Consider the following 22,887-nt stretch of genomic DNA (forward strand, 5'->3'; position numbering starts at 1 on the left):
AAAGAGACCATCATTTATTTACTCTACAAATATTTACTGAGTACCAGCTATGTCAGAAACCACCGTGGGGCCTGGGAACAGTGGCCAGCAGGGCAGACAGAAGGTCAGTTCCGCGCCCAAGTTCACAGGCTGCTGTGTGCCTCTGACCTTTCATGTGCCCTCTCTGGGGCCAGACCAGAGAGGAGGGCAGCTTGCGTCTCTCTGGCGCTGGGGCACAGAGCTTGGGACCTGCTTGGGGCGGGTCTGGCGCAGAGCAGGTCTCCTCCTTTCCTCTTTTCTGGTCCCTGGGGCCGGGCAGGGGGCGGGCAGACGCCCCGCGCGTGCACGAAGGCCCCCACCTGCTAGTGCGCGCGGCCGCAGAGGACCCCGAGGCTCCTCCCCGCGTCGCAGGCTCCTCGGGCTCCTCCGGCTCCTCCCAGCCCCGGACCGCGGCGGCCCGAACGCACCGCACCGGCGCGGGGAGGCGGGCGCGGCGCCTGCGGAGGAGGCCGCGTCACTGCGCACCGGTGCGGGCGGGCGGGCGGGGCCGGGCGGCGGAGGCAGAGCTCAGAGCACCGATCGCTTGGCCGGGCTGCCGCGGCGCCCACCCCGCCCCGGCTCCGCGATGCGCGCGGCCCCCCGCGCCCCCCGCCCCGCGCGCCCCTCGCGCGCCCCGAAGCCGGGGCCGCGGTGCTGAGGGACAGCGCCCGCGCCCCCCATGTCCCGGGCCGGCCGCACCCAGGCTCCCGCGCCCCGGGCCCCCCGAGGCCCCGCGGGGAGGCGGCCCCGGCCGCGCCGCGCCCATGGCGGTGGCCAGGAGGATCAAAACTTTGCTGACGGTCAACATCCTGGTGTTCGTGGGCATCGTGCTGTTCTCCGTGTACTGCCGCCTGCAGGCCCGCTCCGAGGCGCTGGTGCAGGTCGTGCGCGCCGCCGACCGCCGGGTGCGCAGCCGGCTCACCAAGGCCGGCGCGTTGGCCGATCGCGAGGCCATCCTGCAGCGGCTGGACCACCTGGAGGAGGTGGTCTACAACCAGCTTAACGGTGAGCGGATGAGCCGGGACCCCGGGGTCGGGGGCGTGAGGCCACCACGGGCCCAGTGGGGAGGAAGCCCCAGAGTCCTTGGGAGGGGACCATGGAGATGGCAAGCAAAGGGGAGAGGGCTCCTGCTTGTCCGGCAGAGGCCACGGCCTGGGGACAGCTCCCTCATTCACTCCTGGGTTAGCCGCCCCCACCTTCCCATGATGGCTCTAAGCTTGCACCCCCTCAGGACTCGGGGTACTTCTGAGCAGCTCTTAGGACCACCACAGGGGAGGTGGTGCCCACAGGAGCTGTGGGTGGCAGAGTAGGGAGGGCTTGTTCCCCTTCCCTGGGGGTAGGGGACGAGGGGCAGTGCCCAGGACAGGGGAATAGTGACCTATTTAGGGAGGCTTTGGTGGGTGCTGGGAAGTTTCACTGTGGGAGAAGTGTGAGGTGTGTGGCTGGGCTGGGCAGGTCAGCTACCCACGCGGACCCAGGTTGTGGCAGGGCATTGAGGCCTTAACAGCGTGGGCTCCTGGGGGTGCAGAGGGGGTCAGCATTGCTGTCTGGAGAGGTCCTTCGAGGGCTGCAGTGGGAGGACAGTGCCTCACCCCTGGGAATCACAGGATGTGTGCGGTGCCGGCTGATTCGGCTGCTGGGCCTGAGGCCAGGGCGAGGGCTGGGTCTCTGGACGGAGGCCTCCCGTCTGCCCAGCCTTCCCAGGGAAGCACTGGTGCAGGTTGGGGGTGGCGGGTGGGATCCGAGCGCTCTGTGAGGGTGCCAGGAATGTGGCAGGACCCTGTCCTGTGGCGTGGGGTAGCAGGCCGGCCTTTGGGTGACCTGAGGACACTAGTGCCCTCCAAGGTTGGGGGCACCAGCACACTGCGAGAGCTCAGCACCCCAGATCCCAGGTCCTCCCCAGGCTCTGTGGTGCACATGGGCTCTGGGACACACAGAGGGAAGGAGGGAAGTTCACTGGTTCTGGGCTGCGACGCCCCCAGGGAGGGCAGTGTGGGCACACAGCCCGAGGTGCCTGGCCGGGCGCTTGGTCTGTTCTGTGGGGAGGCCGAGGTTACATAAAAGCCCTGCCAGCGCTCGGGGTTGTGTGACAGCGCTGTTTCCCTCGCTTCCCTCTCTGGGAGAGGAGGCTCTGGGCAGCCCCTGCCGTCCAGCCTCTCCTCCCCGCTGGCCTCTGCCCTCCCGCTCTCTCCTGCTCCCTCCTTTCTCCCCTCCAGCCTCCCTGTCCTCTTTCTGCTTCCAGGAGGTGACAAGGGACCCCAGACCTAGCACTGACCCCTGAGGAAAGGGCAGCGTGGCAGAGCCATCTGTCCCAGTGCACAGACTAAAGCCTCCCCCTTGCCCTGAGCTGGACAGGCTGTCTGTGTGGAGGGCGTAGAGAGAGCTCCAGGGCTTCCTGGAGGAGGCGGCGTGCTGGCTGCGTCCCAGCCTGGTCTATTGCAGTTCCGGGAAGGTGAAATGGACTCCTGGGAGTTTTCCCTGACCCAGACAGCTGAGTGCAGGCAGGAGAGGTGTAGGGTGAGCCGACTGATCACTTACGTCTTCCCTGCCCTGCCTGCTCCTGGAGTGGCGGGCTGGCAGGAGGACCTTGGGCCAGGTGGCCTTCCAGAAGGGCTGTGGTGTGGGGAGTGGCGGGCTGGTCACTGTCTCCATCTCCTGTACCCAGAGTCCTTCCAGCCCTGTGGAGATCTGAGTGTGGTAGGTACAGCCAGGATCCCGGGACTGACGGCAGTGTCCTCTCCGGTCACCAAGGTTTGCCCCCATGCAGCCCTCATGGCAAGGACTGACAGTCCAGCCCTGTGCCAGAGCCAGCTTGGTGACCCCGACTCAGCCAGCCATGCTTGGCTGGGACCAGACAGGGCCTCGGGGCTCCTGCCCGAGGGGCTGGGAGTGGAACTTTCCGCAATGACAAAACTTTGAGACCCAGCCGAGAGGGGGCATCGAGGTCTCAGGGGTGGCAGCTCTGCCTGCTCGCAGATACTACACCCAGCTCCCTGCCCCCTCAGCCACTGACCGTGTACCCCTTCCCCCAGGACTTGCCGAGCGCCGAGGGTCGGCCTGACCCTCATGGCCTGACACTCGTGCCACCCAGGAGTGACGTCTCCTTAGACAAGCACAGGCCGGTGGACAGCAGGGTGGGTGGGGAGGGGCCTGGGGACTGGAGGCCACGTCCTCCCACTGGGCACAAAGTGAGCGGCCACAGGGAGGATCTGGCCTTGGCAGCACAGAGGCCGGGCAGGTGAGGAGCGCAGGGCAGATGCAAGCTGGACTAAGTGTCCCCTGTCACCACGGGGCCATCACTGTCTCTGGAACATGTGACCAGCGAGAATGAAGGGCTGGTCCTGTGCTGGTAGCCTGGCACAGCACAAGCTGGGCACCCGTTGGTGCCACGTGGTGGCTGCAGATGGCAGATGCAGGTAGGAGAGGGTCCTGGAGGATGGTGGCCGCCGCTCCCTCCTGTCCTCTGCTGGCTTTGTCCCAGCCCCATGTCCCTTTGTCTGGTTACTGTGTGGCCTGAGTCTCGGTGCTGTGTTCTGAGGCGCAGGTCCTCCCTGGTGGCTGGGAAGTGGTTGGATTCCCATATTGCACCTGCCCCGAGACGAGTTGGGGGTGGGACGAGGGGCTGCCCGTCCAGCGTGGTCCTCCCTGGGTGTCAGGGCCAGGTCTGTACCCAGTACCGCTCAAGGGAAGCAGAGCCTGCCCTCAGGCTGTCGGGAAGGTAGGAGAGCAGAGTCACTTCAGGATGGCAGGGGCCCGGCTCCCCGGCCTCTCCATGCCTCCTCCTCTGGGAAGCCGCCAGGACCACCGCTGCACAGACTCTGCAGACCTGAGCCCAGGGCCCCCGCACGGGAGGAGTCAGGGCTGCCCTGTGTCCTTGGGGTGTGGCATGAACCAAGGGGAGGCTGGAGCCCCGGGGTGCATCTCTGAGGGCAGAGGCCCCACAGTGGCTGTGAGGAAGGGCAGTGTGGTGTGAGTGTCTGGAGCGGCAGGTCCTGCCCTGTTCTCCGGGGCCCTGGAAAGTGTGGGTGACAGGGAGGGTGCACAGCACCCCTGCCCAGCGGGGTGGTCTTAGAGCAGTCCCTTCCGAGTCCTTGGGTCCCGTGATTTGCTGTGACCCCCAGGTGTCCAGGAGGGGGACAGTGTTGCCGATTGGCGGAAGAGACCAAGGCTTCTGGCCACCCAGGAGTGGGTGGCCCCATCATGAGTGCTGAGGAGCCTGGTCAGGCCTCTGGGCTGCAAACCGTGGAGTCACCGATGGCCTTGGCTGTGGATGTCCGTCACTGTTGGAGCAGCTTCTGCCCCTCCGCTACCAGGGCCTGCAGCACCTTCCTCACTGCTGTGACCCAGAAATGTCCCCAAAGACTTGACCGTGCCCAGAGAACCCTGCCTGTCCAGAGGGTGACCACTGTCTCCCAGCTTCCAGACGGCTTGACCTTCACGGGGACGAATGGGTGCCTCCCTGTACCTCAGTTTCCTCGCTGTGGAGCAGGGAGGGGCACCTGAGGGTTGGGGTGGGGGTGTACTGTTATGCTGAGCCCTTCCCCTTAGACTAGGGGTACCCACCAGGGGCCTCAGAGGAGCCAGGGTGCAGTGCAAGAAAAGTGTCCCGCCCTTCTGGCCCATCCCAGGCTCTGGTCTCCTGCCAAGGCATTTTCCAGTCTCCAATGGCTGTGCCTTGTCTTAAGTTCTACTGAGTATTTTGGACAAGCGATGTGGTTTTTCTGCTGTGGATGGTGATCTATTACTTACTGAAGAAAAAAATTTACTTAACTCACAGGGCGACTGAGGCAATGTGAGCCTAGGCATCGTGGGAAGACCAGGGCCCTGGGAAGGAGGGGCCCGAGCATGGGTAACCCTTGGGACTGCGGGCTGCCTGGCCTCGAGGGGCTTGTGGAGAAGCGGAGCTGACAGAGAGGTCCCAGCTCTGCCCAGGGCTCTCTGGCCCTCAGCCTGTAAACCCAGCCCTGTGGAGGCTGAGGCAGGAGAACCCCAAGTTCAAGGCCAGCCTGAATTACATATCGAGACCCTGTCTCAATAGGCAGTGTGTCTGGGTGTGTCGTGTGTAGACAGCGGGTTCCCTGCCTGCTGGTTTTGTCCTGTTACTGTCTTAGGTCTGACCGGCTGCTGGCCAGGGACTGTGGTAGGACCATCCTTTCTGCTAGAGGCTGGTCACAGCCCTCACTGGGCTGGTGTGGGGGGGGTTGGGGGGCGTCGAGGAGAGAAGATGCCAGACGGGGCTCCACCCAGGCCTGGGGCTGCGGGGGGCTAGCCAGGAGCAGGGCCTGCTCCTCCTGGCAATGCTGGGGTCGGTGCCTGGGTGACTCTTTGGATCCCGGGGCGGGTCACCATCAGTGATGGTCTGTATGCCACAGATGCGTGAGTGTCCTGTACTCCTGAGGGTCAGGGCGACAGCCCTGGTGCTCTGAGCTCCAGTGTGGAACTGGAACTGGATGCAGAAGTGGGGTGGGGGGCTCCTGCCATCGAGGGAGATGGGCAGCACCCAGGCTGTTACCTGTACCCCTTGGCGCCTCTGCGGCCAAACCCGATGGGTTCGGCACTGCCCCGGCCACAGCCTGCCCATCCAAGGGGCTGTGGTTCTGCCTTCCTGTCCCAGCCAGAGGCCCTCAGACGCTTTGGCAGGCTGCTGGTTTTTAAGCAAATGAGCTGAGCAGGACTGTCCTTCAGATTGTCAGTTAGAGGTTGGTCCCAGCCGGCCAGGCTCCAGGAGGGCTGTGAGTCCCCACCCCCTCCAGCCCTGTGGGCCTCTGAGGCCAGTGGCTCCCCACCCCGTCAGGAGTCCCCAGAAAGCTGATCTCACCACACGATGTTACTGGATTGTGTAGTGGACGCCTGCCCACAGCTGGCCTGGCCTGGACCTGGAGAGGTCCCAGGCCTTTGGGAAAGAGGTCTCATGACCCACTGCCCCTTGGGGAGTGCCCTGGGGAGTGCCCAGGGCTGATTCTGGACACGGGTGCAGGATTCTGGTGGGGTGAAGGATAGCACTCACCCAGTGGCATCCATGTGACAGTCCACTGGACTCAGGGGCAGTCTGTGACCAGCTGAGCCTACACCCAGCTCCATTCCTTATAGAACACACGTCTCCTTCACAACACAGAGTAAATCCTGCGATACCATAATTTGTTTTGTTCAGAATATACGAAAAAGCCAGTCACTGTGCTGGGACACGGCCTGTCACCAGTGCCTGTCTGTGACCTTGTCACCCATGCAGTGTCTGGCAGTCCCTCTTGTGTGGTCCAGGGTCAGGGCCAAGGTCAAGGTCTGGGTCCAGGTCCGGGGTCAGGGTTGCGCATCAGGGTTAGGGTCGGCAGCCAGGGTTGGGGTTAGAGTCAGGTGGTCAGGGTTGAGGTTAGGGTCAGGGCTTGTGCTTAAGGAGTTAAGGTAGAAGTTTTGTTAGATTTAGGCGTTGTGTTAGGCCCAGGTCAGGGTCCTTCTCACCTCCCTGCCCTCTCTGGCCCAGCACTCTGCTGTTCCTTCAAGGTCCCTCAGAGTTCGCAGTGACTGCCAGGATGACCAAGGGCGCCGCCAGCACTGACCTCCCTCACTGTGTGTGTCCCCTGCCCCGGCTCACAGTGGTCTGAGGAGGAGAAGCGTGTCCCCCACAGCAATCCCTGTGCATTTTAAATGACGTTTTTCTTCTTCTTTTTAATGAACACCAACCGAATGAAAGACGAGTTTACTTCCGCAAAACCCTGGATATTGGAAGTACAGGTTGAGCCTCTTAGCCAGAAAGCCCGAACTCCGAAAGGCAGTTCCAAGAGTCCCGGGCTGGGGGCCGGGTGGGGCCAGGGGCAGACCTGGTGTGAGTGTGGACCCAGGCTGGGCCTGGGTGCGGTCAGGCTGTCACGAGCGAGCGGCATCCCTGGGGCCCACCAGATAGAGGTCACAGCCCCATCTCATCCCCAGTGTGACAGTTAAACTGTCCCTGTCCTGCCCTGAGTGCCCCTAGGGAGAAGACCCCCAGAGAGGGGTGCAGAGGGGAGCCCTGCAGGGTTTTGCAGTGGTGTTGCTGGGGCAGCCTGAAGAGTGGGAAACCAGGGCCTCGGAGGGAGTTCCCAGGCCCCATTCATCTCTAATTGGGGGGCTGGGGGGGGGGGCAGCGAGCACCGAGCACCGTGGACAGCTCCTGGCCTCTCCTGGGATTTTCCATTTTCCCTGGAGGTCAGAACAAGGTCACCGGCTGAGGCTGCTGGCTGCAGTCGCCTGTCTCCCTCTTCTGTCCCTTTCTCCCTTTAGGAGGCCTCGGCACCGGACAACTGTTGCTGGAAGGCTGTGCTTGGTTCTCGATGACTGAGTTTCCGAATGGGAAGCTGGCCTGTGCCTGGGCTGAGTCTGGTGGGGACTCTGTGTGCAGGCGGAGGGCAGAGTCAGTGCTTAGGGCGCAGTCCAGACTATGGATCGGGGTTGGTCTTGCCAGAGGCTTGGCCGAGGCGTGGCCTCCAGGCGATGGCTCCGTCTTTCCAGCTCTGGGTCCCCCACCCACCAGTGAGGCCCTGGGCTGGTCCTGGGTTCTTCAGGCATTTCCCAGGTCGCTCCCCGCACACCCCATGTCTCCATCGGTTGTCAAGTGCAGTGCTCCGTGAGTGTGGGCTGTGGGGCCTGCTGGCCTCGGTCGACCCCTGCAGAGGTCACCTTTCCTCGGTCTCCGCCGTGAGCAGCCCAGGGCCAGTGGCAGGTGGTGGTCAGGGTAGGACTTGGGCCCGAGCACAGCACCGACGCCTTCGTGGGATGCAAACCAGAGCCGTGCGATCCACTTGATCTGTGTCGAGCGTCATGTCTTACAGCAAGAAGGGGCTCTTTTTATTTTTAACAGAACAGTTCATTTGGATCAGCTCTGCCTACAGCCTGCTCTCAAACGCAGCAAGCCTTGATTCTGAGTAAGAAAATCAGTCAGTGGCTGGGGATGCCAGGGGCGATTTTCACACCATTTGGAGCAAAGTGTGGAAAACATCCGTTAATATTCCGAGCACTTGGGCACTTAGCGGTGGGTGGCGGGCACAACAAACAGTGCTCTCTCAATTGGCCGTAGATGTCCCTGTCCTAATGGGCGGGGAGCCAGACCTCCTGTCAGGGCGCCTCATTGCCTGTGCCCGGGACATGGCCCAGGACTCCGTGTTCTCCTCTATCTTCTCCGAGAAATGGGACAGTGATACGCTTCCCTCTGGGGAAACAGGGACAGGGCCCTCAGGCCCTGATGGCCTTGGCGGTCACTTCCCGCATAGTGTCCTCATTTCCGCTGTCTGCTGACCAGACCGTCCAGCCCAGCTCCAGAGCACTAACCCTGGCCGTTTCTGTGATGCAGCCCAGCCTCTGCCAGTCCGGTCTTCCTGGGGAGCCGGGGAGAGGGGTGATGGCAGCGTCTTGCCCACCCCTCATGTGCAGCTCTGGGGTGTGCAGGGCATGATGTTCACCTCAGGTCTGGGCCAGCAGAGGGAGGCCCCAGCATCGCAGTCATCTCCTCAGAAGAGCAAGCTGTCAGGCGTGGGCCTGGTGACTGTGTGAGTCCGGAGGGCTTCCTGGAAGGGGTGTCTGAGTGGTGCATTTGGTGCCGGATGGGTCTGGGCCCCAATTCCAAATAGGTGAGACCTATGGAAGGGCACTGCGTCTCTGGGACCTTGGGTCTTCTCAGATGTTAAAGGTTACTGTCCCTCCCTGGCAGCACTGGGGATGCACACAAAGTGCCATGCACAAACAAGCAGAACGGAGAAAGGAGCTGAAAGAAGGCAGGATTCGGGTAGATGGACAGATGAGGCCGAGCATCAGTACCGCTTGATAAGTGTTTAGTGACCAGGTGGGTGGATGCCTGGGTGGGTGGTCAATCATTGAGTGTGCGGATGGGTGGGTGGGCGAATGGGTGCGTGAGTGGGTAGGTGGGCAGATGAATAAGTATCTGAGAAGACACTGCAGAGGGAGCCAAGCTGTATTCAAGAGCAGGCGGTGTCCGGAGCCACAGGGTCAGGGGTCCCAGCGCCCCACATGCAGATGAGCAGCCCTGCACCAGCATGCAGCTGAAGCAGAGAAGACACTGCTCCGACCTCCTAAGGCTCCTCCTGGGACCGTCTGGGCCCGTCCGACTTGGCCCTGCGTGGCTGGGGCACTGGTTCCCGACTGCCCCGCTGTCCACCCTGCGGTGCTCTGCCTTCTGCCCTGCAGAGGGGTCTGATGTGGCCCGGGGCTGGCGTGTTTCCTGGACGAAGCCAGTGCAGGTGCTGGAGGACCCCGTGAGGGGAAGCCCTGCTGGGCACAGGCGGCAGAGATTAATGAGCCCCAAACTGGGCTGTGCCAGGTTCATCACCCTCCCCACAAACAGGCATCACTGACAGGAGGGGGAAACTGAGGCCTGAAGTGAGGACCAGTGTGAAGGGGAGTTTGGTCCATGTCTAAGAACTCTAGTGCTGTGTGGCAGATTTGACTGACTTCCTAGTTTTGGGGGTTTGGGTGTGTGTGTGTGTGTGTGTGTGTGTGTGTGTGTGTGTGTGCATGTGTGTGATACTGGGTGTTGAACCAAGGCTTTCACTGTAAGCTGTTTTCGTTTTGAACAAGACTTTGCTGTGTCACTAAGTTGCACGGTCTGAGCTCAGACTTGCAGTCCTCCTGCCTCAGCCTCCCAGAGGATTTCAGGCCTGCACTCCACGCCTCACTATTTTCCAGTTTTATGTGGAGTGGTGGTGGGCTGGGGGGACAGGGCCTCAACTCTGGCCCCTGACCTGGCTTTGACCAGGAGAGACCCCTGCTCTCTGCTTGCTTCTCCTGGTGCTAGGGGTCCAGATGTCCATGGGGAAGGGCAGGCGGGGTGCTGCTGGAGTCCTGGAGTCAGTGCCTGCCAGGTTCTGTGTTCCTCCCACCGGGACCCGCACTGTTTCATTCATTTGTTGAGCGGCTTATGAGCACCTATGTCACTTCTGTCTCAATGAGCAAGCGGCTGGCCCCAACACCAGAGGCCAGCAGGAGGCTGAGGGGCCCTCTGTACCTGCCGACAGGGCCAGGGTCTCCTCAGGTCCCCAGGGTACAGGTTGCTGAGGCCCCCCTGTGACCTCCATGGCTGGTGGCCCAAGGGACAGACATTTCCTAGGAGAACCCAGGACGGGGTTCCAGCAGAGGGACCCTGTGGTGTCGAGATCTGTCACCCTGAGAGGACAGCACAGGGCCTGGGCACTCCAACCACTCAGGACCTTATTCAGGGGCCGCTGCTGAGGTGATATTTGTGCCTTAGGAGAGGAAGGAGCCGGAGCTGGCAAACTGTGTCCTCCAGTCACCCCTGGCCTCCTGGCTTTGGCCCCATAAATATCCACATTCATCAAATCCAAGTATTAGGCGTGAAGATTGACCAAACCCTGGATTATCCCCATGAGGCATATTTTACAGGGAATGCCGCGTCCTCTGAAGCATTCCTGACTTCTTGGTCTCAGAAGGACGGTCGGGCTCCTCGCGGTTGACCGTATGGTATGCCTTCGGGTCCCCAGGGAAACTTAAAAGCCATGCTTGTGATAAACGTAGCTGTGGTGTTTGGAGAAAGCTAGAGAGGGGACGATGTCTGCAGAGGCGACCAGGTGTCTCATCTTACCTGCACTCTGTCATCACTGTATTAATAGCCAGGCACATTAAATCGGTGCACATTTTTATGAGGGGAGAGAGAGGTGTGAGCAGGCCAGTGGGGTGTCCTGCTTGTCTCTCCCTTCTCCCCACGCACTCCACAAAGTTGGTAGCCAAGGTCTCAGGCTCACCAAGAACACTGGGTGGCCACAGTGGCGATTTCTCCACTGCAGACGGCAGCATCCTCACCAGACAAAGGTTGCAGATGGGGCTCCTGGCGTCTCTGGTGCGACGAGGACCTGTGGTCCGGAGTGACGCCCTGGTCTGAAGTTGGCCTCTGTGCTCCTCTTTACTCTCACTCACGGGGTCTTTCTGCGTGTCTTCCTTGCTATGCTTGACTGGTACCAGTCGCTGTCACAGAACAGGGCTGTGCAGTGCTCTCGGGGTCCGGAGGGAGCTCCTGTCCTCTGGAGAGGGCTGCATTTGCCTCTGCTGGCTCCCAGGCGCTGGGCCATGCAGCTGTCTTCAGCCAAGTTCAAGACCTGAAGTCCTTTGGGCCAAAGCTTCATTCATACTTAAGGAGGTTCTGCAGCTTCTCTCTTGCCTGGTTGTGTGTGTGTGTAAAGGTGCATGTGTGTCTTTTTTTTTTTTTTTCCTTTTTCCCCAGTACCGGGGATCGAACTTGCGACTGCCGGCTTGCAAGGCAGGTGCTTATGCCACTGAGCTAAATCCCCAGCCCCACGTGTGTGTCTTTTTGAGACAGAGTCTTGCTGTGCAGTTCAGGCTGGCCTTGAGCTCGTTTTGTAACCCAGGCTGGTCTCAAACCTGCGACGATCCTCCTGCCTCAGCCTCCCGAGTGCTGGGATGATAGGCGTGCGCCACCATGCCTGGCTCTTGCTGTTTTGGAGGAACATTTTCTGTTTGACTCCCTGACTCCCCTTCCTGGCCTTTTTCCCCTCCGTGAAATGCAAGTTTGTAATATCCAGAACTCTCCTTTAGGGGAAATAGCAGTGCTGCGTTCTCATCTGTCAATTCCCTCTTTTTTGTTTTCAGCCTTGTCGATCTTTACCCCTTGTCTGCTGCTTTTTGGAAGCTGACACTGTTGCTTGACTAACATGCTTAGTGTTTCTGGGGGGTGCAGCCATCTGACGGGGCTGCTGTGAGGGTCCCCTTCCTGGGCTCTGAGAGGCTGTGGTGCCCCAAGGTGGGTGCCCCAGAGAGAGGGGCTGGTGCCGCTAGGTTGGCGGAGCTCTTCCTGGTCTGGCTTCAGCCTGAGCACAGCCCCGTCCCTCCTTCCCGGCAGCGTCCCCCTCCCTGTGGCCTGCGCGTCTCCACCTGGGCTGCTTCCGCTCCTGCAGCGTTGGCCCGGTTGCTGCGGCAGATGGAGATCGGTGACTCACAGAGAAACTGGGAGCTCGAGAGCCCCGCTTCCTCCCGAGCTGTGCACTCGCAGCGCCCACAGAGCCCACAGAGCCGGTTCCCGTGCGTGGGATGACGGCAAGTGTGAAGGGAAGGGCGGAGCTGGCAGTCGGTGCAGCCAGAAGGACGGACTGCTGGCCCTTCCCGCCCGCCCGGGGCTCCTCCTTCCTTCTGCGCTCTCCTGCCTCCCTGGGGGCAGGACTCGGCACTACCAGGGACACTGTGTGACTGGGCTCCTTTATTTCTGCATGGAGCGCCTCTGCATTGCACTTGGTCTCCCCACAGAAGGTGGGATCCAGAGGCGGCAGATGTCCTTGAGGGCCAACACCGTGGAGAGTCCTGCTCATCCTGTCACAAGGCATCCTACCCCCCTCACATGATGGCTGCTGCAGCCCCAGACATTCAGTCTTCATTCCAGATGGAAAAAGGGGTGAAGGACTGGGGACAGAAATTAAAAGCCACAAAGCCCAGTGGACCTGTGCTCCCTGGACACATAGCTTAGAAGTGAGTGGCACTTAGAGCCCAGCGACAGGCCTGGGTCAGGTGCACTCCCCGCTGCAAGGTTGGCTGCAGGGTGAATGATCCGGCCCACAGCAAACTGCTCAGCTGATTTTAAAAAGCACTGGGGAAATGATCTGCCCTTCCAGGCTCCCTGTCTCTCTTGTCACAGACTCCAGGCTATTGTGACAAAGGACAAAGAGAGCGGTGGGGAACAGAAGTCCACACCCCCTCAGTCTCAGAGGAGGAGCCCCAGGTCAAGGCTGGGTGGCCCATCCCGTGGGAGCCTCGGGCCAGCCCCTGCAGCCCTGTTCTGGGACCCCATAGTCCCAGGACCCTTGGCTTGTGGCCAGCCTCACATGGTCCACTCTGCACATGGCTCTCTGAGCCCCTCCTTTTTTGCAGGGACACTTGTTAGATTTAGGGTCCCCAACCATCCCTGCCATGCATCCCAGTGGTGGGATCTCTGAAATGACCTTTGCCCTTGAAACCTGCGGGGCTGCAGCAGTGGGGCAGGAAGCCATCCTGTTTCCTCTCCCCTGTAAACTAGAGTGCTGGCAGCCTCCCTTTCTGGCTCTGCCTGGTGGCTGCAGGCAGCTGATGCTGGGTGACACGGCCAACTGAGGTCTTCAAGACCCTGTGGGCTGCCACAGGTGCTGTGGAGTTCTGGGGCCCTGCCGGGAGGAGGCCACCAGGGACATTGGTGCTGTGCACGGGGGTGACCACGGTGCTTCCAGGGCCCACTGTTACAGCACTTGGCTTGCTGGTCTCCTAGGCCACCGGGGACAACACAGTGTCTCTCATGACCTGGGATCCAGGAGACTGATGCGGGTTTATGGAACTGAAGCCTGGGTGCTTGGGGACCCCAGTGGCCTGAGTTTGTCACCCTGCCAGGTCCCTGTGACTTTGGCCCAGGGACTGGGACCTGGGGTCTTTGGGGTCCCTTCTTCAGCCTTCCATGGCTGTCCTGTGGGTCAGTCCTGCACGGATTTGTTCATTTCTTCCAGAGCCTGACAAATGGCTGGTATTTTGAAGTGGGGATCTGTGTCTATCCCTTCTCTGGATATGGGAAGCTCTGGCATCGTCAGCCCCATCTCCCTGGTGCCAGTAACCAGCTGGAGCAGCATGGGTGCCCATTAGCCCCAATCCGCGCCCCTCCCTGTCACCCCCAACTCCCATGTGATGGAGGAAATGGCGGGAAGGGAATCCCAGCTTTCCTCAGCATGGCTAGCTCTGCGCCCACAGGGCCCTGTCCTACTCTAAACAGACTCAGTGCCCGCCCCCCACATCCTGGGGGTTAGGAAAGCAGCCCAGGAGCCTAGGGCCTCCTGTGAGCCAGGCCCCACTGCCCTGGCCCCGTGCAGGGGGACCACGGCTCATCAGTGGGGCACAGCCAGGGCCTCTGCCTGTGTATGGGCTGCAGTGTCCACACCCCAGCCATCCACACCCCACAGGTGTCCACACCCACCTCCGTGGAGCCCCTTTGCCCAGACCGGCCCCTGCCTGCCTCAGCTGCTGGCTGTGACTTTTCTCTGCAGTGGGCCCCCATCGTGTTCCCTGCTGGGCAGGCTGGACTCTGAGGGCAGTGCCCGCTGTGTGCACATGTGAGTCGCTTGCTTCCAGCCCCACTAGACACACAGGGGAGCCCCAGGGCACTGGTGCAGGGTGCAGCTTGGGCAGCTGCTTCCAGCCCCCCATCAGCTCTCTGTGCTGATCTGCCTGGACCTGGCAGGTCCATCCTGGGACCCTGCTTCAAGGACAAGTGTCTTGGTCTCCTCTGGGTGTGAGCCCTGCCCTGGGCCTGCAGTGGCTGGCAGAGGTGGGTGGGGGAGGCCGGGTCTCCATGCTGGGAGCAGCAGGAGGAACAGGTGACAGAGATTTTTGCAAATAAAATTAGAGCCCTGAATCTCCAGAACCCGGAAAGGCTATGATCTCAGGTGTTAGAAAACACTTAGAACTGAACAACGGCAACACCTGTTCCTGCCAAACTCCACGAGATCTGTGTTTAGAGGGAATTTATTGTTTAAATTGATGTCCTGGGAAGTAGAATCAGAGTGAGTTGTCTCAGCTTCTAGTCCAAGATTTTAGGGGAAGTACAGAGTTGTTTGAATGAAGTAGAAGGAAGAAGACTAAAGTGGAAATTAATGAAATTGGAAATGAAACAAACGGGATGGAGCTGAGCCTGAGAGGCTTCCACGCTGGGCGCTTCCTCCCTGCCCACCCCGTGTGGGTCACTCCTGTGCCTGGCTCCGAGTCCCGTGCCTCCCATGGCAGGCAGCCTCCCACACCTGCACTTGGGTCTCCTTAGCTTCCCGCTGAACTCTCAGCTCCTGAAGCAAAACCTCAGAGGGTTCCCCGCTCACACGCTGGAGCAGGCGTGAGTGAACGCCCCAGATTTCTCCACCCTGGCACTCTGTGAGCTCTGTCTCCAAGGTCAGCACCACTGTCCCAGTCACCACTGTCTAGCTGGCCCCTGTGGCCTTCTGCACAGCTCTGCCATGATCCTGGGGTGACCAGGGCACCCTGCATTCACGTTGGAGCTGGCGCTGCCCCTGGGCACAGAGCCCGCCTGGGGTGGGACTGCAGGCACTGGTGAGGTGGATAATCAGGGAGAAGACCAGGCCCCAGGGTCTGGGGCTTTGGGACTTGGGTCTCCTCTGGCCTGGGAAGACCCTGTGAGCTGGCTGAGCCCTGACGTTACCCACACTGGGTCACAGGCAGAGGGACAGTGCAGGTGGGCAGCCGCTGCCCTGAGACCCCAGAACAGCTGGGTCCAGGTGAGCAAGGTGTGTAGGGAGGGCAGCAGGTGGACCTCAGTGGTCTGAGTTAGGCACCTGCAGGCCAGGGTCCCCCATACAGCTCCTCTGGCTCCCTGAGACTACACTGCCACACCATTGCCTGTCTAAGGACACAGCATAGCGTGCAGGCCCTAGGGGTGCACCCCACACCCACCAGGGTGACCTGATCTGACTGATCATATCTGCAGACCCCACTTCAAGTCAGGGCACACAGGCCTGAGAGTTGGGGGATGGGGCCTGTGGGTGTCCACACGCCTATCTGTCTCTCCTGGGAGCTGTGTGGCCTGGGAGCAGGCCCAGGGCCAGGCGGGTTTATTCCCAGCCCTGGGTCCTGGCTCTAGATGGGACATCACAGATCAGTGTCCAGCACTGGCCCTCAGTGCACCGGGGTAGGGGGACGGGGATGGGTATGGGAAGATGCAGCAGGTAACAGGCGGGTGACAGGTAGCCTCTGACCCCACAGTCCAGGGCCAGCTGCCCAAGTGCCTCGAGGGCCCTGTTCCCCAGTGGGACCCAGCCACTCCACATGTGCAAGGGGAGCCATGTGAGGGGCTGGACAGGGAGACTCCTTTGCTGAGATGGCTCTGCTCCTGCGCTGTGGTCTGTGGGCCCCACTGGGGTCTGGGGCCGCTCCCCAGCGATGATCCTGGTCTCCATCATGTCCGCACTATCCTTGACCACTGGCACAGTGCACCCACAGGGCCTGAGATTTTGATGGCAGCACCTTGGGCGGAGCCGCTGCCCCATGGAATACAGCATAAAGTGCGGCAGGGGCACGCACAAGACAAGGCTCCTGAGTGAGGGCGGCCTCCACGTGTAGCTGCTCAGCAGCCTGGGACAGCAGGAGGCCAGGTCGGCACCCAGGGTGCAGGCATGCAGGGTGGGGGGTGCGGCAGAGACAGGTGAGGACAGACATTCGAAGCAGTAGAAGGCATGCGGACCCTGAAAGGACCCTGGCACCTAGCGAGTGGCCGCCGGCCTTCAGAGCACCTGAGACACCAAGGAGAATTCCCCACGTTCTGAGGGTTAGGGAGAGCCATCCTGGCGTGTCCCCGAGTTGGGATTGTCCCCCACACCGAACGGGCTGGGCAAGGGAGGGAAGCAGGTGTGGGGATTCAGTGCCCCTCAGAGCTGTTGCTAGGGGAGAACTGAGCACTTCGGATCTTTCGGGGCTTGGGCAGCTGTCTCTCCGCACAGCATCTTTGATAGCACAGCTTCTGACCTGAGGGTCCTCCAGTCACTGCTGACCCTGAGGGTCCTCCGGTCAGTGGAAAGGGGGCCTGGGTCTAGATGGGACATCATAGAGTGCTGGACCCCAGGCTGAGGAGACAGGGAACCTGGAGAAGGCAGTAGGTGGCTGGCAGCCAGGTGCCAGTGAGACGGATGCTGGGGCCCATCCCCTCCCCGGGGACCGGGAAGCCCTGGTTATCAGGAAGCTCAGTGGCCCGAGGGCATCTGCATCCGGCCATACCACCTGGTGCAGACCCAACCCAGAGCTTGCAGGCAATGTGAGCATGAGCCTGTGGCTTGCCACGCTGCGTCTCAGTTTACCCATCTGCATATCGGAGACTCCTCCAGCACCTGCCTCCCGGGTGGCTGAGCAGAGCAAATGACAGCAGAGCAAATGCCATCATCACACTCGGAGAGGATAGCAGTCGGGGCCCCACCCAGTACCACAAGGTGCTCAGGATCACCACCGCAGGAGTTGCTAGGCACCAGCGCGGGGTTGGTGTTGCCTCAGGTCAGGACAGCCTTTGTCTGAGGACCAGGTGCAGCTGGAGCTGGAGTCATCCTGGTCCTCATTCCCGTCACTGCCCAGGCAGGTGCTGGTTGCGGGGAGGGGGACCCCCAGGGTCTCTCAGCCGACTGGGGCAGACTGGGGGGTGAGCTCTGACCTGGAGGAGGGATTTGTCCTCACAGAGCCCTGGGTGCCCCTCCCTGCCTGAAGGGTGGCTCCAGGGGACCTGAGAGCCCTCTGCCAGGGGACTCAGGGGCTGGGAGGGCAGGGCAGCAGGGTGGGGGGACCTGGCTTGGAGCTTGAGAGGCGGGGTGCAGCGGGAGGCTTTCTGGGTGGGTGGAAGCTTCAGTGCTGACATTACTGTCAGAAGAAGCCCGAGGTCCAGCCCCAGCACCACCTGGGGAAGTGTCCAGGCTCCAGAGCCCCAGGCCAAGAGCCCTGCATCCACTATGGAGACTTCTCAAGGTGAAAACCCAGGTGCATGCAGATGTCTAAAAATAGCATTATTCTGCACACTGCGGTATTAAAATAAAAATAAGAGGTGGAACTGATTTGTGTGGTACAATTGTAAAATTTTACACCCATATAAACAGCAACACCAAGTTACTGATTTAATACAGAACATTCTGTGCCCAAGAGTGCCACAGAAAAGCCATGGCCACACCCAGGACTTGTCCCTGGGTCCCTACAGCACCCACTCCTCACCCAGAGTGTGAGTGGGCGGCTGTGTGGCATGGCGTGGGATTAATCTGTGTCTGTGTCCTGGCTCAGAGAGGACCCCAGGAGGCTGCCGGTCACCCCCCTCGGAGTGGGTGTCCTCCCTCGGGACACTGCCTGCTCCTGGCCCCGGAACGTCCAGCCCAGGTCACCGCAGGGTGCCTGTTCCTCTGCAGTCAGCCCAGGGGGAGGGAGGGTGGACGCACAGAGGCGTCTCTACATGGCCTCTCTGGTAGCAACACATTCTGCAGCCCACGGCCCATTGTGTGCATCTGTGTCTAGCGTGCTCACTGCATGTGTCAGCATGTTCACTGCATGCCTAGTATGTTTGCTGCATTCTAGTGTGTTCGCTGTGTGTCGAGTGTGTTTTCTGCATGTGTCTAGCATGTTCGGTGTGTGCATCTAGCATGTTCACCGCATGCATCTGGTGTGTTCTCTGCACACATCTAGCATGTTTGTTGTGTGTCTCTTATGTTGGCTGTGTGTGCCTAAGTGTGTTCACTGTATGTGCCTCGCATGTTCACTGCCTACGCCTAGCATGTTTGTGGAGTGTCTAGCGTGTTCTCTGTGTGTTTAGCATGTCACTGTGTCCAATGTGTTTGTTGTGTGTCTAATATTCTCTGTATGTGTCTAGCATGTTCGCTGTGTGTGCCTAGAATGTTCACTGCCTTGTCTAGCATGTTCATTGTGCACACATTCTAGTATGTTTTCTATGTGTCTAATGTGCTCACTGCACGTGTCTAGCATGTTCTCTGGGTCCTGCCTGTGCATTCACCATGTACGTCTAGCATGTCTGATGTGTGTGTCCAGTCTGTAGCCCTCACAATGTGACCCAGTTTGAAGGACACAGACTGGCACCACCCAGGCCTGGGGAGGCCAGAGTAACTGCTTGACATTTGACAAATAATTCTCTAATTCTTTGCTGTTCTGTTAGGCATTTGTTTGGGGCTATTTTTTGTACTGGGGATTGAACCCAGGGCCTTTGCACTGTGAGCTGCATCCCTAAACTGTTTAACTTTTGAGACAAGGTCTAGTGAGTTAATAAGATGCCCAGATAAATGGATTTGAACTTGTGATCCTCCTGCCTCAGCCTCCCAGAATGCTGGGGTGATAGGTATGCACCACCACACCTGCTTCTTTGCAGGTTTTAATGGGACTTTTTCCCCACAAATGGACTTCACTTGTTAGCAAGTTTCAGGTTCACAGGAAGCAAGCACAGAGTCCTGAGAAGCCCTGTCCACCCCTGGTACTTCAGTATGCGGCGGGCTTTGGAGCGGGAGCCCTTGTTCCTCGCTGGGCCTGTGCCCTCTCTGGGCTGCCAGAGCCCTGGGAACCTGCCGACCCCTCCTGACCACCCTCTCCATCCCTGCAGGCCTTGCGAAGCCCATCGGCCTGGTGGAGGGGCCGGGCGGCCTGGGCCAGGGCGGCATGGCAGCTGCCCTGCGTGATGACAGCCAGGAGGCTGAGGGCCGGTACGAGGAGTACGGCTACAACGCCCAGCTCAGTGACCGCATCTCCCTGGACAGAACCATCCCTGACTACCGGCCCAAGAGGTGAGTGCGGCCCAGGGCACGCTGCCGATGGGCTTGCGGGGTGTGCAGGGCCTGCCCTGGAGCCCACCTGCCTGCGGCTGAGCCTCTCCGTGTGTCTCCCTCCCTTTCCCTGCATAGCTCCCCTGTCTCTGTCTGTGTCTCTATCTCTGTCTCCCTCACTCTGGGTCGAGTCTCTCCTGGCCACACCTGTCTTCCTTGACCCCACTCCCTTCCACCCAGCTGCAGGCCTGGCCCTACCCAACACGTGGGTTCCTGGCCTTTGGGCCAGGTGTGGACTTGTGCACCTGCAGCCGCCCTGTGTGTGAGGGTTGGCACCCTCTGGCCCTGTGGCCCCAGAGTGCGGTGGCAGAGAGCTCAGAGCTGCCATCCCCCGCCACTGTGCTGGCCGAGGCTGGTGTCCAGACTGCTTACAGCCCCGCTCTGGAAGCTCGGGGTGCCTGACGAAAGGGCCTGGCCTGCACCTGCAGGGACAGTCAGGCAGTGCAGGCCAGACTCCCCAGACACAGGTTGTGGGGCCTCCCACTGGGTGCTGGGAGGGCCCAGTGGGTAGGGGGGCTCTCTGTTCCCCAGTGACCCTCCAGGGCTGGGAGCTTGCCTGAGTGCTCCAGGAGAAGGGGCATTGGGAGTGGCGAGGCCGGGTGGGCACCCTTGGGCAGTGCCAGGCACGTAGGGTACTTGTGGGAGGCCCCACCCCCATTCTCAGTGCTCAGGGGGCTGCTGGGGCACCTTGTAGACTGATTGCTTCTCAGGGGCCTCAGTCCCCTCCTTGTTCCCCCTTTAGCCCTTGCCCCCCGAGGGTGGGCTGGGATGACCTGCCTCAGTGTCCTCTGCCTCCCTGAGGTGGCTTCATGGTTGAGCGGACAGGGCCCCCCCACACCTACTCCCACCTCTCGAGAGGTGGCCTGGAAACTGCTCTTGTCAGAGCTGAGGCCAGGGAAGGGTCGGGGACCCACGTTAACAACCCGAGACCCCCAGACCCCAGGGAGCCGCGACTGCCCTGGCCTGGCCTCCTGGAGGCTCCTAGAGGTGGCAGGGAAGCGGGTTTAAGCCTCACCCTGCCTGTGGAATCCACACGACGTTGGTCACGCAGCAGAATCTTCTGGTCTCCCTCCCACGGTGCCCAGGACAGCTGTGGGGGCCTATATGCCTGCCCCAGCCCCTGCAGTGTCTGTCCTGATGGCTGCTTCCATTTGAACCAAGCAGTAGTTCTGAATTTGGACCTGTCAGTAAGCTCAACCCAGAAGGTTTGAATTTGGGACAGTTTGGTCCAATCAGCAGGCTCAAATCTGGACCAATCACAGGCTTGGATCTGGACAGGTCCAAGGCCTGCAGCTGCTATATCAGCAGTGCCCCTCTCTTCCCGGGCTCTGAGCTCTGCCTGGTGTCTCATGCACACAGGTCCTGTGCAAGTGACGCTTCCTGTGGGGTCCCACAAACCTGCCCCAGCTCGTTTCTCAGGTAGCATGGGGTTAGGAGGTCCTGCAAACCTACTTGGGTCCCAAGGAGCCGGGCAGAATGGATCTGTTTTCAAAAAAGCAGTGTGCACCAGGGGCCAAGGAGTTTGGAGCCCAGTGGCAGAGGTGGCCCTGAGAAACAGCATCATCAACTGTGGCAGTGACCAGCCACAGTGTCCCCAGCAGCAGCAGTGAGTGACCACAGCGATGAGCACAAACCGATGCTGGCTGGTGACATCGTCTGACAGTGCCAGAGACCACCAGCAGCCTTGGTGCCTGGGGCCCAGAGCTGTCACTGTGGGCTGAAGGTTACAGGCCGGCATGGTTCCTGCACCTGGGCATGAGCAGATACCGTGACTGACCCATCGCTGTGTCGGTGGCTCTTGCCTGGAGCTTGCTGAGCTGATTCCTTCCAGATGCCACAAATTTATTTTCTGACTAACAGAAATGGTTCTGTGTAAGTCAGAAGCCAGTCCTCAGGGCCCCTCGCACTGATTACTCCAGGGCTGCTGTGCCACGACAGACACGCACAGTCACAAGCCCAGCCACCCCCGCGTTCCAGGGCCCCGGGAGCTGAGGCTGGGAGCCCAGGGCTGCACAGAGAGGAGGCTCTGTTTGTGTCCCCAAGGGACAGGCGTTCCTGAAGGTGGACATGTGTGACAGAGGAGCCGCAGGGGGGGACCAGCTGGGACACCAGGCAGTTGGGCTTTGCGAGCGCTGTCAGGCATAGGCCCCTGTTGCGTCACTAACTGTCACACAGACACGTGTCTGATAAATATCCCTTTCCATATGCTCAGTGCTAAACATGATGTTTTAAACCCACAAAGGCCTCACGTTATAAATAAGAGGTTTTTCTTAAATGTCACACTATTTCTAACCTAAACAACTCTTGAGCTCCAGGTGTTCATAACGAGTGACTTTGTTACGGGGACACTGACCGGTACCGTAGGACAGAGCCAAGAGGGGAGTCACAATGAGGGGTGTGGGGGTCACGCAGCTGGAGAAGCAGAGCTGGCCAGGGACTGCTCAGGGGCCTCACCTGCAGGATGGGTGGCCACGGTGACAGACCCCTGTCCCCTGCCTGCTGCCTGCCCTCCCACAGTCCTGTGGACTGTGTGTCACTGTCCTGTGTGCGTCTGTCTGTCCTCCCCTTCTTTCTTCCCTTCCTCCTCCCTGATGGAATCTGGAACTTGGGTGCCCAAGTCAGCACGGAGCATTTCCCACTGTCCCCCGGGGCCCTTGTCGGTGTGACACGGAAGGTCTTGGCCTGAGGCTTCCTCCTGCCCCACCCCCCACCTCTACGGGCCGGATCAGAGCTTCTGTGGACGCCCACAGAGCCTGGCCTTGGACCCCACGTGCCGCTCCGGGCAGCTTCTCGGTCCCTGGCGTAGGGCTCTGTGCACGCAGGACACTGACAGCTCTGAAGTGGCACGGGGAGTCCTGAGCCACAGGAGAGGCCACTGGCGCATGGTGTCTCTGCGCCTATCTTCTGCCACACATTCAGGTTATTGCCACGACCCCACGCTAACAATGCGTGTGAGCAGGAGCTCTTTGCCACAGGCCACTAAGCCGTCACGTGAGAAGATGAAAGCAGTCTTCGGAGGCAGAATTTCTCAGGGCTCTAGAAACCTCCCACTGCAGCTTTGTTCAAAGACATGGTTCTTAAGAAGTCACAGGAAATGCTCCCCAAGAGTTTGCTCTTCAGAGAATTTCGAGACTATTTCCAGTGTGCTTGGCTGGGAAGAGTCCACCGCGGGCTTTAGAAGAGCCCACTTCTCATGCAAGACGCTCTTTCCCCTCTCAGCCGCGGGATGTTGAACTGTTCGGTGCCCGAAATACTGTTCCCGCTGGATCACCCTGGTCCCTGCCAGAGACTCCCTGGGCCCTGGGCCTCCGTGTTGGAGGAAGTGGGACTCAGCTACACCACTCTGCAGGGCGCGGACCCTTCAGGAGGGGGAAAGGGACAGCCATGTCGTCTGCAGGGGCTGTGGCAGCCTGGCCTCCAAGGAGACTTGGTCTTTGTGGTCTTATTTTATGTGTGTGTGTGTGTGCGGTACAGAGCACTGAAGTTCACGTGGGACTGTAACAGAAAGCACCCCCCCAGTCAGTGTACTTCCGGTTCATAGTTGCCGTGGTAACAG

At 60.5% G+C, this 22,887-nt stretch overlaps 1 protein-coding gene across 1 annotated transcript in view; it reads left to right on the plus strand.

Moving 5' to 3' along the window:
* Nucleotides 1-707: 707 nt before the first annotated feature.
* Galnt9 (polypeptide N-acetylgalactosaminyltransferase 9) overlaps nucleotides 708-22,887 on the plus strand; it is a 39,009-nt gene continuing 16,829 nt past the window's right edge. The window contains exons 1-2 of the mRNA XM_003461161.4: nucleotides 708-1,023; nucleotides 19,112-19,292. Of these exons, the coding sequence (XP_003461209.2) occupies nucleotides 783-1,023; nucleotides 19,112-19,292 (422 nt within the window). The 5' untranslated portion in view covers nucleotides 708-782. The remainder of the gene's footprint in view (nucleotides 1,024-19,111; nucleotides 19,293-22,887) is intronic.

Source organism: Cavia porcellus, unplaced genomic scaffold, assembly GCF_034190915.1.
Source record: "Cavia porcellus strain 051 isolate PalLab524CR breed Dunkin Hartley unplaced genomic scaffold, mCavPor4.1 scaffold_16, whole genome shotgun sequence".
NCBI lineage: Eukaryota > Metazoa > Chordata > Mammalia > Rodentia > Caviidae > Cavia > Cavia porcellus.